This window comes from Talpa occidentalis, unplaced genomic scaffold (assembly GCF_014898055.3).
Source record: "Talpa occidentalis isolate TD23 unplaced genomic scaffold, MPIMG_talOcc4v2.1 talOcc4.11, whole genome shotgun sequence".
Taxonomy (NCBI): domain Eukaryota; kingdom Metazoa; phylum Chordata; class Mammalia; order Eulipotyphla; family Talpidae; genus Talpa; species Talpa occidentalis.
In genome coordinates this window covers 79,634,968-79,651,012 of record NW_023601104.1, presented here as the reverse complement: position 1 = coordinate 79,651,012, position 16,045 = coordinate 79,634,968, and the positions used below count along the sequence as shown (strand labels likewise).

General features: G+C 54.5%; 1 protein-coding gene across 3 annotated transcripts in view; it reads right to left on the bottom strand.

Annotated features, from left to right (window-relative positions):
• The window catches only part of TTC7B (tetratricopeptide repeat domain 7B), a 216,069-nt gene extending 201,391 nt beyond the window's left edge, over positions 1-14,678 (bottom strand). For 2 of the 3 annotated variants that reach the window (XM_037503711.2, XM_054691639.1), the window contains exon 1: positions 14,550-14,678. In XM_037503711.2, coding sequence (XP_037359608.1) covers positions 14,550-14,670 — 121 coding nt within the window. In that variant the 5' untranslated portion in view covers positions 14,671-14,678. Of the gene's footprint in view, positions 1-9,305; positions 9,426-14,549 lie in introns of all 3 variants that reach the window. The other variant, XM_054691628.1, reaches the window with a different exon arrangement.
• Positions 14,679-16,045: the final 1,367 nt, after the last annotated feature.

Sequence of the window (16,045 nt, the reverse complement as noted above, 5' to 3'; positions counted from 1 at the left end):
ACTTGATATCAATACAAAAAAAAAAATCTCAACAACTTGGTTTAGATGTCAATAGAGAAGCATTTAGATCCATTCAAACCATTCCTGCTGGGGCTGCAATCCAAGAGGAAAAAAAACAAACCCCTATTCAAGTAGGAACTGGCTCTTCAGCTGCCCTTTGTTACCAGCAAAGACAGCCAGGTTCTCCATTTCATCCTCTCAGGGGACATTCAGCCCCTTGTTTACTCTGCTTCTTGTAAGTCCTAGTACTTACTGTCGGCAGTCCTATGATTCCCCTGCCCCCCAAAGAGTGATGGCAGGAAAAGAGCAGCTCTGGGTATGTTACAGGGCAGCCCCGATACAAAACGGGTTGCCTGACTGTGGGTCCTCACCCGCACGCTTAAAAGGACTTATCAATACTCTACTGCAGGCACACACGAAAGGTTAATAAAGGTTTATTTACAAGGGAAGGGCAAATGAGGAAATGTACAACTCAGGGAGAAAAGTGGGAGACAAAGTTTTAAATGCGTCCTACCCGATCCGCCGATCTGGAATCTCAAATGGCACTCTGAGAGCTGGCCGCGAGCCAGGAGCCGTGAAGCCAGAAGGTGAGCTAGAGAGCGAGCCCCCCAAGGCCCACGAGTTTGATTTTTATACCAAACCTGGCTGCTTAACTCCACCCTCAGGTCCCAGCCACCTTCCCTTTGGTGGTGACGGGATTTGTCTTTCCCAATGTCTTGATGGCTTTGGTCTGGAGTGGGGGTGGAGTCCACAAAGCCTGCATGAAATTAGCTCAGGACATCCTTTCCCCCTAACAGGTGGACCTGGCAGGAGTGAGAATCAGTACAGTGTCTGCGGAGGGTAGCGTAGTAACAGTGTCTAGAAAACCACCCCCGCTCCACCTGACCCAGAAATTCCACTTCAGGAACTAACTGCAGAGGCACCTGCACTCCTGAGTGGAGGCACCATCGGGATATGCCCGGCACACAGCCCTCATGGCAGCGGCAAAGGATAGAAGGCCACCCGGAGGGTGCTTGAGCAGGACCTGCTCAATGAATCACGGTGCACCCCACATGATGGGGCATAGTGTGCCCCACACAAAGGCAGCAGATCTAACACCACTCCATGGTGCCTGGTCGCGCAAGGGCCACCTGAACCCCCCTACAGTGGGGCCTCTTGCCTCAGCCGGGGCTTGGCCACTGGCTGCCTCTGACCCACAGGACAGCCATCCCTTTGATGCCCCGGAAGCCTATAAAAGGGCTCATCCACTTCTTCTTCTGACCACCCTGGAACATGCAGGGCCAGCCTGGAAGTAGGAAGCTGCGCGACTCCGTGAAACAGAGCAGAGTTGTCTCGGCCAAGGTCCAGCACGTCAGCCAGTAGGGCCAACGGGGCAACGTAATGGAGCTGGCCTGCAGCAGGCCGCCGGCACGTGAGCGAGCCCTGGCAAGCCTGGAATCGTGAAAAATAATGAAATATTTTGAAATAATGAATCCCTTTGTTTACGGCATTAAATTTAGGGATGGTAAGTTACACAGTAATAGCATTATTCTCAAAGAGAGAAAAAAATAGGCTGTCTGGTACGTCCCTGTTGTGTATAAGAAACAAAAACCAACGACATACTTTCCTGTAAACATGCAGCTATGCAGAGTATCTCTGAGGGACTCCACCCCAGCCCAGGAAAGCCCTCGAGGCAGCCATTTTTGCAGAAGGAGCAGGAAGACATGGAGCTGGCGAGTCAGGGACTTTTCACTACACGTCCTTTCTGTTGTTTGATTTTTATTTGTGTGTACATGCATTTCCTACACAAAGCACTAACCAGCTAACTTAAAAAGAAAGCTGGCTCGTGTTACAGTGTGTACACCTGGCTGATGACCCACAGAAGGGTTCACATGGCCTCGTCCATCAGCGCACAACCAAGTGAAGGAGTTTGAAGTCTGCGGTTGTGACCGTGAGCCCCTCCCTGCTCTGCTGGGCTGCCTCCAGGCCCCAGCATCCTTCCCAGGCAGGCAATCTGTCTCACCTGAGGGTGCCGGGATGCACTGCACTTCCCCCTCTCCTGCCAAAACCCTAAACATCATGTGAGACATCTCAGGGTCACCTTGGAGAGGCTTCCCCAGCCCCCAGAGCCCAAGCTGGTCATGTTCCTCATGTGGCCCTGCACCTTCACCCACCTGCCGGCACCTACCTGCCCCAGCCAGTATGGGGACTACAGCCGGAACGGACACAGGTCTCTGCCCCCTGGAGCTTACATTGTGACAGGGTAGACAGACAAACCAGGAAAAGGCCAGACAGTGTTAAGAGATGTACAGAGAACCAAAACAGGGGTGCGTGAGAGTAAGAGGTGGTCACAAGGGGGACAGCTCCAAGGAGAGTGCCACAGAGATCTGCAGGAAGGGAGGGAGCAGCCCCACATCTGAAGGAAGAGCATGCTCTCAGCTGTGTGAGGGCCTGGGTGCAAGCCAGGGTGCTCGAGAAACACAAAAAGGCCAGTATGGCTGGAGTAGAGAGTGAATGGGGTGGGGTGGTCGGAGAAGGGCTCAGGCCCGGGTGGTGATGGTTCAGCATTCATTCTAGGTGTCACTGGAGGTCTTTGGAGGGGGGTGCAGGGGTGTCATCAGAGGGATGAAATGGGTTTTGAAAAGGTGCCTCTGTCTGCTGTGGGGAGAATGAATTCAGGTTGGAGCAGAGCAGAAGCAACAGCAGAAAAGGTTCGGTGATTCCAGTGTCCGGTGAGGGCACCGATGCTTGGACAAGGGGGCAAGAGGTGAGAACGTGTCACAAGGGGAGAAACAGACTGAGTGAGAACACCCTTTGGAGGTAAAATAAACAAATCCTACTAATGGATTGGAGGCACCACCACCCCACCCCCAAAGATGTTCACATCCTAGCTGGGGCAGGTGACTATGTCACCTTACATGACAAAAGGGACTTTGCAGATGTGGTGGAGGTAGGAAGCTGAGAGGGAGGACTTCCCGGGACTATCTAGGAGGCTGACTGGGGCCCTAAAAGAGATGGGAAGGGGGTGTGGGTAGGTTTTGGTCTCAAGAAAGGCTGAAGAAAGCTAAACCCCTGATTTTAAAGGTGGGGTGGGGGGGATCATGAGCCAAGTGCATGGTCTGAAACCAATAAATCTTGATGATTTGTTCCAGCAGCAAAGGAAAGGATAGAAGGGGAATTAAAGATGAGTCCTGGATTTCAGATCACACAGCGTCATCCTATTCAAAAACCAAGTGAAATGATACCCATGCGGAGAAATCATCTAAGAGCTGAAGGTTCGGCTCAAAGCTGGAGACTGAGCGGGAAGGACCTGGAAAGAGAAGCCAGGACTATGTCACAGAAACCGAGATCAGGAAGTTTCTGGAAAGAGGGAATGGCCAGTGGGTTAAAAGCAGGAGAGTATCAAGAAAGATAAGAGCACAAACATAGCCGACAGATGGATGACCTCCACGAGAGAAGCAAGAAGCCTCAGGGGTGTGGGGGCGCCAGCCCGACCAACTGACCGCAGCGGGCTGAGGAGGCCACGGCTCCCGGGAGAGGCTTTGCTGCCAGAGGCTGGAGAGCTGGCAGGAAGCAGACAGGGAAGACCTGGGCACCTGCGTGCCCTGAAGGGGTGACCCAGGGAGGGCAGTCGCATCCAATCCTGAGAGTGCAGAACAGCGGGGTCCATGCACACAGGGGCTGCTGGTCCATGAAAGGAACCAAAGACCCCACACAGAGACAGGGAAATCGGGTGGACTGAGGTCTAGGGAACAAGGGGGTTTCCTAATTGTTTCTACTTCTTCAAGAAAGCCTGAGGCAAGGTCATGAGTCAGGGATGAGCAATGGCAGCAGGCGGCAAGGCGAGAAACATGTGAAACAGACATTGTGGCAAGTGGGAGTGCAGGTGTCCAGGGAGACACTGCCCTTTAGGTCTTTGGTCAAGTGCAGTGGTCAGTAAGCAGCTCGTTCGGCAGTGAGCAGCAGCTCAGGTGCACGGGGGTGGGCTGAGAGGCAGGTGTGACCAAGGCAGGGGCCTGGCACAAGGGAGAGAGACAGGCCCCCTCTCTACTGGAAAACAGATGCGATGCCCCACACCTGCTTTCAGTCAAGGTCATACCACGTCACCTTCCCCTCCAAAGCCTCCAAGCAGCACCCCGCTCTCACCCAAAGTGAAAGCCACATCCTTGTAACCTATCACCCTAACTCTCACCTCCATCCGGTCACTCTCACATTATGTCAACCTCCCATTCATGGACAGAGCCCGAGGAAGTACCTTAGTCTTGGGATACTGGGCTCCCTGCATGTCGTGGGGCCTGACTGCTGACCAAGACCAAGCCCCCCACGCTCCCTCAGGGCCCCCACTGTGGCCCCTCCACTATCTTTAAGTTGTGGCCAGTTGAAAGGGCCTGGCTCCTGGGAAGTCTTGGCAAAGACAGCAAAGTCAAAGATTGGGGAGCTCAAAAGAAGTTGGCAGAGACAATATCCTGGGGAAATCTTGGTAGCTGGAGTCCAGGCTTCATGCCAAAACGTCCTGTCCCTATCCACACCCAACACAGAAGTGGGACGGACAGGATGGGAGAGCAACCGTGGGGATGGGAGACAGTCCTGCTTCCGCAGCGGCAGGGAGAGTGCGCTGGCCTAACACACACGCTCTCCCTAAGGAAACCAGCCAAGCTCCAGGGAGAAAAGGTAACTTGAAAGTTATTAGCTTGGGTGGTGTGGCCTGTCTCCAGAGCTCAGCAGGACAGGAAGTGACTACAACAGAGCAGGGGGTGTTATCAGGCCAGCCCAGAAGGCTTGGAAGCGGCTCTCTCAGGAAGTCAGCTGCACACAGAGTTGACAAGCATCTCTTGAAGATTCAAAGCCCTACTCCAGTCCCAGCCCTCAAGGGGCAGGTCCAAAGGGAGACAAGTAGGGTGGTGGGGAAGGCCTGCTCAGAAGGGGTCAAAGCAAGTGAGGTCTGAGTTGGGCCTAAGGAATTTCTCCAAGTGAGACTCTGAGTAGAAGGAGGAGTGGACACAGCTGGTGTATGCAGTGGGGCAGGGCAGGGAGGAGAGCACCACAGGGTGCCGAACTGCCATGGGCCTAAGAGACCACTTCTCTAGGCCTCCGGACCAGGCCCCAGAGGGAGCTGACTCCACCGGCCTGAAACTTTGGCATTTCCTGCAGCCCCTGGGCTGGCACCCCAGCAGGACCCCCTCGCTAACCCCAGGGATGGCTAACCTGAGAGAAAACACTGCTGCCCATTAGGCCTGGAAGCTGCACAGGCCAGCAAGAGCAGTTCTTCAGGGAGGAATAGTCCGTGTGTGCGAGAAAAGACAAGGAGGGCAGTGAAGGAACCTGGAAGCCCTCCCTGGGATGGGCTTCTTGGCATCTGTGCACCTTGCAGACACATAAAGAGAAGGTCATGGGCATTAGTCTGAACAGCAGCCCATTAGCCTGGACTCACCCGGAGCTCAGGTGGGCAGGGTGGTGCAGACACTCCAGGGACGATACCATGAGTATCAGAGGGGACACGCTTCAGGAGGACACGCCATCCCTGGTCCTCCACAGGGCTTGTCCCTCTACCAGTCCTGGCCCTGGTCACACATCTGCCAGGTCCCTGTGCCAGATGTGAGCACAGGATGGTCTTACATCACTGCATTCCAGATCCTTGGGACAGCAGCAGGCACACAGTGGGTGCTCAGCAGGGGTTTCATGAGTAAATGAATCCAAGTTAATTCCAGGACAGAGGCTACACTGTTCACTTAGCAACTGAGTACCTACTGTGTGTCAAACACTATTATCAGTAGTTGGGATACAGCAATGAGTAAAAGCAGCAAAGAAAGCTCTGCCCTCAGGGGGCTAACAGCCCCATGGTCACCTTCTTCTTTGTGTCCCATAACACATCCCAGGACCCCAAGTCTTGTCTGTCCCAGGCATACTGAATAGGGATGGATGAGGAGGACCTGGGTGTCTGTCAGTCCTGGGGCAAAGCCTGGTTCTACATTTCTAGTTCTGAGACCTGCTAAGTACTGCTTGTTGGCAGCTTTGGGCTTCAGCCACAATTAGTAAGACAGGAACCCCCCAGAGCCCCACTGTACAACTCTGCTAATATTGTTGCTATTCTGGTATCCTCCTGCCCTGAGTACCTTGACCTTTCTCCCCCTTCCACACACAATACTCCTGATTCAGTCAGGCTGCTTCAGTCAAGAGGCTGGTGCTAGAAACCGCATTATCTCAGTGACTCCTCCAAACGGGTTTTGAGATAGTAGAGCTCAGAGAAGCCAAGTCACTCAGCAAGGCCAGGCAAGTGTCCAGGCAGGACTCAACCAGGTCTGATAGGGTGAAGCCCTCCATCCATCTAAGAGGGTGAACTACCATCCCTTTTGCCTGGGACTCAGGGGGTTCCCCAGACTTGGACATTCAGTGGGAAATCAGGAAGGTCTCAGGCCATCTGAGACGAGTCGGTCACCCAAAGCACAGTCCTCTGCCAGGCCTTACCCACTGCCACCTAAGCCCACCCTGTGCTCAGCTCCCCAGTGGCCCAGTTGTGCCCTGTAGCCAAGTGATGCTTGAGCTGCAGGGTGACAGCCTGTCCTAAGGCACAACATAGTAGAGCTCCCTGTCCAGAACCAACTAGACAGGAAGAACCACCATCTCCAGGGAAGCCATGGCATTCAGGCCCTTAGGGCAGCGCAACCCAGAGTGTGCCCACTGGCCAGCAGCTGCAGCAGCACCTGGCAGCATATTAAGAACGCAGAAGCCCAGGCCCCACACCCACCCTGCTGCATTAGAATCACTACACGTGAGGCCCTGCTATCTGGGTTCTGCCTTGGTGATGGTCACCAGTGCAGTCAAAGGGTTATGGAACTAGGGCCACCCTGGTGGTGCAAGGGGTTAGTTCTCAGCACTGTGAGGCTGGCCGCAGCCACTGCAGCACGAGTTTGATGCCTGGCCAGGGAGCTACCCACTTGGCACAGCAGACCTCTCCTGTCTCGCCCGCTGCTGCCCTCAGCAGTGTATTTCAGTACATCCTCCTGTTCTGCTCCCCACTCTGTCTCTGGTGAATCCTCTCATGCCCCGCACCTCTGGCCTGCACCCCAGCTCTTGTATGTATAAATAAATAAAATAAATCTTTAAAAAAAAAAAAAAGGAATGGAACTAGAGTCAGAAATGGGTTAGGATCTGACTCCATGAACATCTCCAAGTCTCAGTCTCCTGTGTCCTGAATGAAAACTTTGACCCCCGACCCCATTCCTCGTGTGGTTGAGATGAGTCACCAGGAGCCATGAAACAGCTCATGCCCTGAATCCAGCAACCAGCATGAGCTCGAGAAATGCTTGCTCATTCTTCTCTACTGACATTGTTTTAACACCCGTGGAGTCAGGAAAACTAGGGTTTCAGAGGCTCAAGTGACGCGCACAAGGTCACTCAGAGGATATGTGACTGGGGGTTTGGACTCGGGTCTGGTAGTTTCTGATAGAAACAAGAAATGTCCGTGTGGCCAGTGCCAGCACCATTACCTTCTGCTGTGCTTGAACAGGGACAAGCTGGAGGGTGGCAGGGCCACAGTACCACAGTTTTCCTGATTCGTGCCTGCCCCTGCATTGTGAGAGGTGCTCCTCTGCCCCCCGCTGGCTCCCGTCTTGGCTGATGGGGGTGGTTTGAGGGGTCTCAGAAACCCTCTTCGCACTTCCTGACTTCTCAGATGGGCTTTCTCACAAGCCAGAGGCCTGTAAGCCTCCACCATCTGCCAACATGAGGTCACCAACAGGGTGAGGTCACCCACAGGGCAGGAACCCACCCACTGGTTAGTGGGAATCAGGAGCCAGGGGCCTTCCCCATGCACCTCCCAGAGCAAGGCGGCCGGTTCACGAGGAGGAATACCAGACAGGACGCTGTAAGCAGTGATAATGACTGAACCCAGCTCAGTATGGCTCCAACAGGAAGGCATTTATTATCACACACAACAGGAAGAGAAAGGCCAGAGAAAGGCCACGCTGAGCCTAGAGCCATCAACAGCTCAGCACTGCAAGAGGGGCCGTGTTCTCCTCCCTTGCTACCATCCCGCACTCCAGGGCCAGGTATGCTCACAGCCACAGGAGGCCGCAGTCCAGGTTCAAAACTATGAACGATTTCCAAGGGAAAAGGAGACATGGTGATTACTCTCCCTTTTTACGTACCTACGTCACTCTTAAGCATGAGAAAACCCTTCCCAGGAGCACCTCACCTTCTCACACACACACACACAAATGCCCCTGCTGGCTGGAGCTACAGCAAATGCTCGTTCCTCAACCAGTCACAACTGGTCCCACAAGGCACCTATAGTGAAGGCCAGGCATGTGGAGGGGCTGAGGGTGGCAGAACCTGTGATCAGGCCGAGGAGGAGGAATGTGAGGGGAGGCAGAGAACACTAGCTGACAACCAGGGAGCCTCTCTCTGGTCCGGAATCACCTAACACATTAGCCTCCAAAGTAAACGCCAGCCCTCACAGGATACCACTACCCAAGGACAGTCTACTCCCATTCTGGAAGGCCCTTCCATACCTCCCGAGGCCACCCCCATGGCAGCCTGTGGGCCTGTTCAACAGAGCAGGCCAAGCACGGGCCATGAGCCTGACTGAAGTAGAACCACAGCCATGGCCTCTAGAAGCTAACCCTCCTTGGTGAGGAGACAGGTGCCCCATGGTGGGTGATGGCGTGGGGTAGCTTATTAGGAGGTGGCTCGGGGAGGGCATCCTCTCTACTGAGAGTGGTTGGCAGGGGCCTTGGCACCATCACTACAGGTTTCCTTAGCCATAATTTCTGAAATCCAGAATGCTCTAAAAACCAAAAGCTGGTTTTGATGTTGTTCACACTGGACTGTAAACTTCCAATGAACTCACAGGAGGCTATTTAGTCTACTGACCCCTTCGCAATGATGGTGCCCACAGCCCACTGCAAAGACAGTGACACGCTTTGTCGTGAAGGGCTGCCCCAACTACCCAGGGGGTGCCGCACACGCGGCCCCCAGTATATGTACCATATTCAGGAAAATTCTGCATTCTGCAACACATCTGGTCCCAGGGTTTCAGAAGAGGTTGCTGGGTGTGTGTGGCCCTTTACATAAGAGGTCAGCAAGTGAAGCAACACTCTGTTAGGAAATAGCAGTGCTCAACCACCCTCCGGGGCCAAAGCTCTGGCCTACCCAGACACTCCTGTCACTTGTCGTCACTGCCCTCTCTCCCTGTTTTTTTCATCTATAAAATGGGGAGGCTGGGTTAGGTCAGTGAGTTTCAAATGTTAGCATGTTAGTCCTTCCTTCAGAGGAAAAGTATTTCGACTCCAGAAAGGGAAGCCTGCCCACCCAGCCACCAGCCCTACCCCCAAAGCATGTCCCCAGGGGTTCCTCTTCAGCATAGCTTGAAAACTGCTATACACTGCTATTTCTCAGGGCCGTCTCTGGTTCTGACACAACGCTTGTCTTCTGCGAGGCGGTCTCTTCTGTGAAGGAAGGGAGGAACTCATAAGAGACCTTGACAGACTGGGGAGCCCCTGAGCCACACAGCAAGAGCGCAGATGCAAAGAAAACAAGGAGGTAGGTGCGTGGGTCTAGGAGGCCAAACCAGCCAACAGGCGGGGTCCACGAGGTGACAGGAGGACATGCGGAAGGGGCTGACCCAGTGAGTGGCTGAATGTTAGGAGTCCCTCCACCCCCAATCAGAGCCTGAAAAGCCCTCCAAACAGAAGCCGGAGGAAGCTGAGCAGTCCCGGGTCCGCTGTGTGCAGCCACAGGTCAGGGTCCTTCTGCCCTGACTGCAATGACCACGAGCCCCAGGGTCCAGCTCAGAGCCATCACCACATCCTTGCGAGAAAGTGAATCCAAAGATGAGGATGTGGTCAGCCACAAAGGCATGTCCTTCAGAGACCACCATCAGAGGGTGTAAAAGCAAGTCAGCAGACCTGAGGACACCGGGATGAGGGGTCACCAAGGTCGCACTGCTGTCCTCCCCCACTGCCTGGGGACAGTTTGGCTCCCAGGAGTCTCGAGCACCACAGGAATGCTGAAAGAAGCCATTCCAAACAGCAGCACCACCGTCCTCCCCCACAACAGGCCCTCAGTGAAACCTCAGACTGTTTCCAAAGAAGACCCTGGGGTCCCGGCTGTCATTAACTCTCCCCCTCTTTGGAACAGAGACTTGAAGCTTGAGTGAGACCAGAGAAGGCAGTCCAGGAACCCTACATGCCTCCTGAAGGGAAGTCACGGGGCTAGAGAGCCCCAGGGAACACTGGCCATTGGCAAATGCTAGACCTTCACTCCCACTCAGTGGTCTGAATACATTTTATAACCACTCTTTGCCCCAGAAATATGCTTCCTTGCAGGTACCTTCCCATCACTGAGAAATCATTAAACCACCTCAAAATCACATCTAACCAGAAGGAAGGTGATCCCTTCAAGGAGAAACTACCATTTGGGGCCTAATTGTTCTACGCATGCTCACTGGGTAACCCAGTAACTGAGTGGGCTAAGGAGATTAGCGGCCTGGGCAGGGACAGGGACAAGAGAAGCGGACACTGCCTGGGAAGGGAAGTGGTTGTGGATTGCGCTTCTGGCACTGAAGTATGCAGCTGGCCCGGACCAGGCACAAGCTGGGTGTGTCAGGTGTGGGTCTCCCATTCTTTTCTCCCAATCAGGTGATGATATCCTGGACTTGGCCTGCCTTACCCAGAAATACACCGAGTCAGCTGGAAATTAATACTGGTATTTTGCAGGTTCATTTCGTCTTCTCTTTCTAGTGGAGCAGGTACTTGTTAACTCCATCACACCCAGGAGGAGAGCAGGCTCTCAGAGGCTAAGTTACTGGCTGGGGGTCAACCAGGCAGCTACAGGTAGCCCTGAAGCCCAGGTGCCAGATCACTGCATTTCTCACACAGAGGGCACCTTGCCAGTCGGAGGCTGGAGGGTAACACTGTGGGGACAGAAGGTGACATTGTGCTCTCTCCCTGGGCCAGGACTGATCTGTGAGCCAACAAGAACCCGACAAGTGGATCTCTAGCTCTACACCAACCCCCTCAGGTGGCCACCTCAGCCGCATGCCAGGCACCTCAGCCTTCCCTGTGCCCATGAACCCCCTGGACACCTTGCTAAGTTGCAGGTTCTGCCCCTGAGATCTGGGATGGGTTCTGAGAGTCTGCATTCCCCACAAGTTCCCAGCCCACGCCTTAGGTAGCAAGAGTCTAGACTTAAGAGGAATTTTCTCCACCTCTTTAACTTGTGTGGCCACTTGCAGGGACTCACCGGCTCCTAGCATACAGCTGCCACATATTTTGGTTTTTTGAGCTGACATGATTAAAATGGCAACGCTGGTGAGGTATGGGGCAGAAAATGGATTTCTAAGTTCTGTTTCCAGCATCTGCTCTTCCTTATCTACCTCTTGGAAAAACTGTCTAAACCAATTTATCCCTAGGGAGTCAGGCCAGAGCAGTGTGCTCTCCAGGTGTCTACTCATCAGTGGCCTGAATGCGGAGGGCTGCCGTGCACCTTCTCCTGAGAAGCCAGTCCTGAAGAGAGAGGATGCCTGCTGCAAGGAGGAGCACCGAGAATGGGTGAATCCTCTGCTCAGAACCCTGCGGTGCTCCCAACTCACCCAGAGAAAAGCCAAAGCCTTAGCCATGACCTACAAGGCTCTTCGCCATCTGGCCCGGCCATCCCCTGCCTTCATCAGGCCTCTGTCCTTGAAGTCCCCTCCCTGGAACAGCTACACCATGCCAGGTCCCATCGCAGGTGCTGCCTTCCACGTCAGCCTTTTTAGACCAGTGGTCCTGGGCTCCACTGCCCCTACTCTTCCTTGGTCTTCTGATAACACCACCACCTGACAGCCTGCATGTTTTTCGTCAGGCTTATCTGATCCTTTCCCACTAGAATGCGGCCTTCATAGGAGCAGGGATGTTTGTTATTTTCCTGCTTTGCTCACTGGTATGTCCCCAGTGTCTTCACCATGTCTGCCGCATAGCGAGTACTCAAAATCTATGGAATGAATGAATGAATGAATGAAAAAATGAATGGATGGCCTGCCTGCATAGGTGTCAGGCTCTGTGGGTAGGACTTAGAGTCATTAGCAATGCTGATGCTCATAACAACTCCTGCAAGTCTTCTAATCCCCATTCTTAGATGAGGAAACTGATGCTCAGAGTGGGTAAGTGATTTGGTCAAGGTAACAGAATTAGGAAGAGGCAGGTCCAGAACTCAGACGCCAAACTGGCTGGTTCCAAAGACTGCTCTTTTCCACCTTCAAAGTAATTGTCTTAATACCATCACATGACATCAATTCACTTTCCATATTCTAAGTAGCAAATGCTTTAACTTAAGGGTTTTCTCAAATCTGCCCAAGACTTGAGGTCAGTGTACCCCACAGAGTCAGAGGGAACTTGTGCCCCCAAAGGCAGGTCCTACACAAGCCCATGGAGCCCCCATGAGCTAAATGAAGTTAAAGACCCTCCCTTCAAACATTCCTCTGAAAACCCAAGAGAGTCACAGTTATTCTGGTTTTGTCTTATCTTTTTCTTTACTTTATATTTCAACCTCCTGAGCAATCTTTTTGACCCTCTCAAATCTGGGTGAAATTTACCATCATGTCTGCTGTTCATTATGTGGATTCCAGGGCAGAACTCTCTCTCATGAGTTCCCCAAAACCAAACTCGCAGACAGACCCATGCACCAGTGCCCACCTCCCCCCCACCCCCGCTCCCTCATGCCCACTAATGGCTGAGGCTTAGGCCATAGGGGCCATGCCTCCAGAGGCCATCCACCCTCTCATTCCAGAAGCCACCCTAGTTTGGGCTGCCCTTCATCCCCTAGCCATCATCCTCAATCATATTAGCTTCCCTGTTTTCTTTGAGTCACTTCTCAATGTCTGAAGCGACTCTTTTTATTGAGTTCCATATCTGCTAGCTCCAGTCTTCTCAGAGGCGCTAAGTACAGTGCGGGAGGGCAGGAGTTGGTCAGTGTTGTTGACCACAGTTCTAGCACTGGCCCAGGTGGGCATGAAGGAGTAAACAAAGCAGAAAACAAATGAGTTCTGCAGGGAAGAACCAGGCACCTCATCTATGAACCCATTTCACCTCAACTCCAACCCACCCTGAAGGATTACATATTTCTGAGAAGTGACAAGATAGATCTAGAACTGTCCAACTCCAAGGAGAGATCAGCAAATGCTGTAGGGAAGGACAAGAGAAGCAAAAGGGATGAGCAGGTGAGCCTCACAGGGAGGGCAAGGTCAAGCTGCCATGGCTGCTGAGGGGACTGAACACCTTTTCCTCAAATGCTGACTCCACTGGGAAGTCAACACTCTCCACCAAGATGAGCCTAAGAGGATCTGTGCTTCCTCCTTAGCCCTGAACCCAGGCATCTGCCTCTACAGAGTGTGCAAAACCAAGTTCTTAACCCAAGGCACTGGTTCCTTAAATTAGGGCACAAAACATAAGCCATCCTTGAAGAGACGAGACCTCCCTCCCTCTCCATTTCTGGGTAGCCAGAGGTGAGGAGGTTGAAAATAGCGCCCAAGGCCTTGCTTACAACAGTGCAAGTATTCATTCCTTTATCTTTTCATTCATTTGTTCAGCTGGCTAGGCTCCCCTAGCCTCCAGTAGCCAGAGGTGAAACAAGACAAACCTCTGCCCTCTGCCCTCTGGCTGGCCCACTGGGTGCCCGTGGTTTGGGCAGCACTAAAAGACAAGCAAATATTAACCATACTTGCTTCCAAAACAAATAAGGCCACGTGGAGTTGTGCTCGGAAATGGGATTTCAGATGCAATTTTGATTTGATTGGGTGCAAGGCCAATTCAGTCAACGGGTCATAAACTGACTCCAGATGCCAGGCTCCTACTCAGGCGCTCCCTCAGGCCCCCTTCTCTTGCAGGCACCAAGTCCCTCACTCATCCAACCCATTTCCCAACCTTCTTCAACCCACCTCTCTCCACAGCCTTCTCTCTCCAGATTCCCCTGACTCTATTTCCCCTGCGTCCCAAGCGCACAAGCCCTGGGTCCACAATTTTGACACCCTACTCTCTGAAACGCAGGACACAAAACTCAACTTGCCTTCCACTACCACCCCTACACACCCCAAATCGTAGCTTACACCTGGAGCCCCTTGAGCACCATATGTTTGCAAACCTTATTTACTAGGGGTCTCAGTTCAATACCCCCATTCTATATGGGACGATCCCTATGTGGCAGGACCCTGTAAACACACCCTGCCTCCCTGAGGACGTGGTACACAAGCCTGGAACACCGTGAGCACACGCCCAGGTCCCGAGGCGCACCCTCCCCCATCATTCCCAACTTCTTAGAACCCCAAGGTCGGCTCCTGACCCCCAAGAGCCCGGTCAGCCGACTCCCCGCGAATCCCGCCACCCAGTGTGCACGGAAAGCAGCCCGGCCCGCCGGAACTCGGGGGCGCCGGGCCCGAGACCCGCCGGCCGGACTCCCCCACCGTGCGACTCCCAGGCCCCCCGGCTTCCCAGGCCCCGGGCCTCGCGGCCCGAACGCGCCCCTGCCCGCGCTTCGGCGGCCCGGTCCCGCGGAGGCCGCGGCGCCCCCCGCCGCCCAGGCCGGCCGCCGGCGCGTACCGTTGGCGATGAGCTTGGCCGACAGCTGCTTGACGAGCTCGGGGATCCGCTCCCACTGGCACTCGGAGCGGCAGCGCTCGATCTCCGTCTCCAGCCGCGAGCCCGCCTTCCTGGTCGCCATCGCGGCCTGGCCGGGCCCGGCCGCGCCGCCCGCCCGCAGGCCCCGCAGGCCCCGCAGGCCCCGCCGCCGCCCGCTGCCGCCGCGGGCTCGGGCTCGGGCTCCCGGCTCCGCCGCGTAACGGGAGCGCCGGCTGGGGAAGGGGCGGGGAGGCGGCGGCGGGCGGCGGCGGGCCCCGGGCGCCGCGAGGAGCGGCCTCTGCCGGCCAGGGCCGGAGCCGCAGCGCGGGCCGGGGCCGGGCCGGACCGGGCCGGGCGGGTCGGGAAGGCGTGAGGAAGGTCGAGGGGCTGGGGCAGGCCCGGGAGGGAAGGAGCCCGGGAGCGGGGCCTGGGGCGGGATGGGGACCGGGTGGCAGGGCTTGGCAGCGGGTGTGGAGGAGGGAGGCTGGGAAGGGCCTTGGGGGAGGCTGGGGTGGAGGCTGGGGTTCTGACAGGATAGGACCAGAGCGAGGGAGAGAGCCAGGAGGGGGACACGGTAACGGTGGGAGGAGGTGGGCCTCAGGAGTAAGACCCACTTTCTGGAGGGGTAGGACTAATGAGTCTAGGCCTGGTACCGGGTGTGTGAGGGAGAGGCCAGCCCCTGTGTGTCCTGCCATGTCAATTGCCAGTTGATACCTCTGGGTCTGCGTCGGGCTGTGGCCCTTAGCAGTCCAACCTTAGCCCCTCACCCTCCTCATAAGGGAACAGCAGTGGCCCAGGGGCGCCATAAATATCTGATGAGTTGAACTGAGTCAGCAAGGGCTGCTCCCAGCTCAGATGCCAGCTCCCTTCCTTATCTTGGATGGTAGGCAGCTGGGAGCAGGTGTCCAAGCTCTACAGTCTCTCATTTACTCCATAGCTGTGAAGTGATCACCTACTACGTGCTAAGCGCTGTTTTAGGTGTTGGGGATACAGCAGAGAACTAAAGAGACAGAATTCCTGCCTTGGGGGAACTTAGGGTCTAGTCAGGGAGTAAATAAGTAAGATAAAGTAGTAAACTAGAAAGTAAAAATAGCTATTTGAAGAAACTAATCAGGGCCAATTGCAGAGACTAAAGAGGGAGTTGCCATTTAAAAGGAATGTATGGGGGCCTCCCGGGTGGCACAAGGGGTTGAGACGCAACCTATGAAGCAATCCGCAGCCACTGCAGCACAAGTTCAATCCTTGGCCAGGGAGAAACATACATGGTGCAGCAGACCTCTCCTGACTCGCCCGCTGCTCCCCTCAGCAGTGTGTTTCAGTCAGTCTGCCTGTTCTGTTCCCCACTCTGTCTCTGATAAGTCCTCTCAGCTCCCACACCTCTGTCCTGTACCCCAGTTCTTGTATGCATAAATAAATAAATCATTAAAAATAAATAAATAAAAGGAATGTACAGAGACGACCTTATGGAAATGACATTT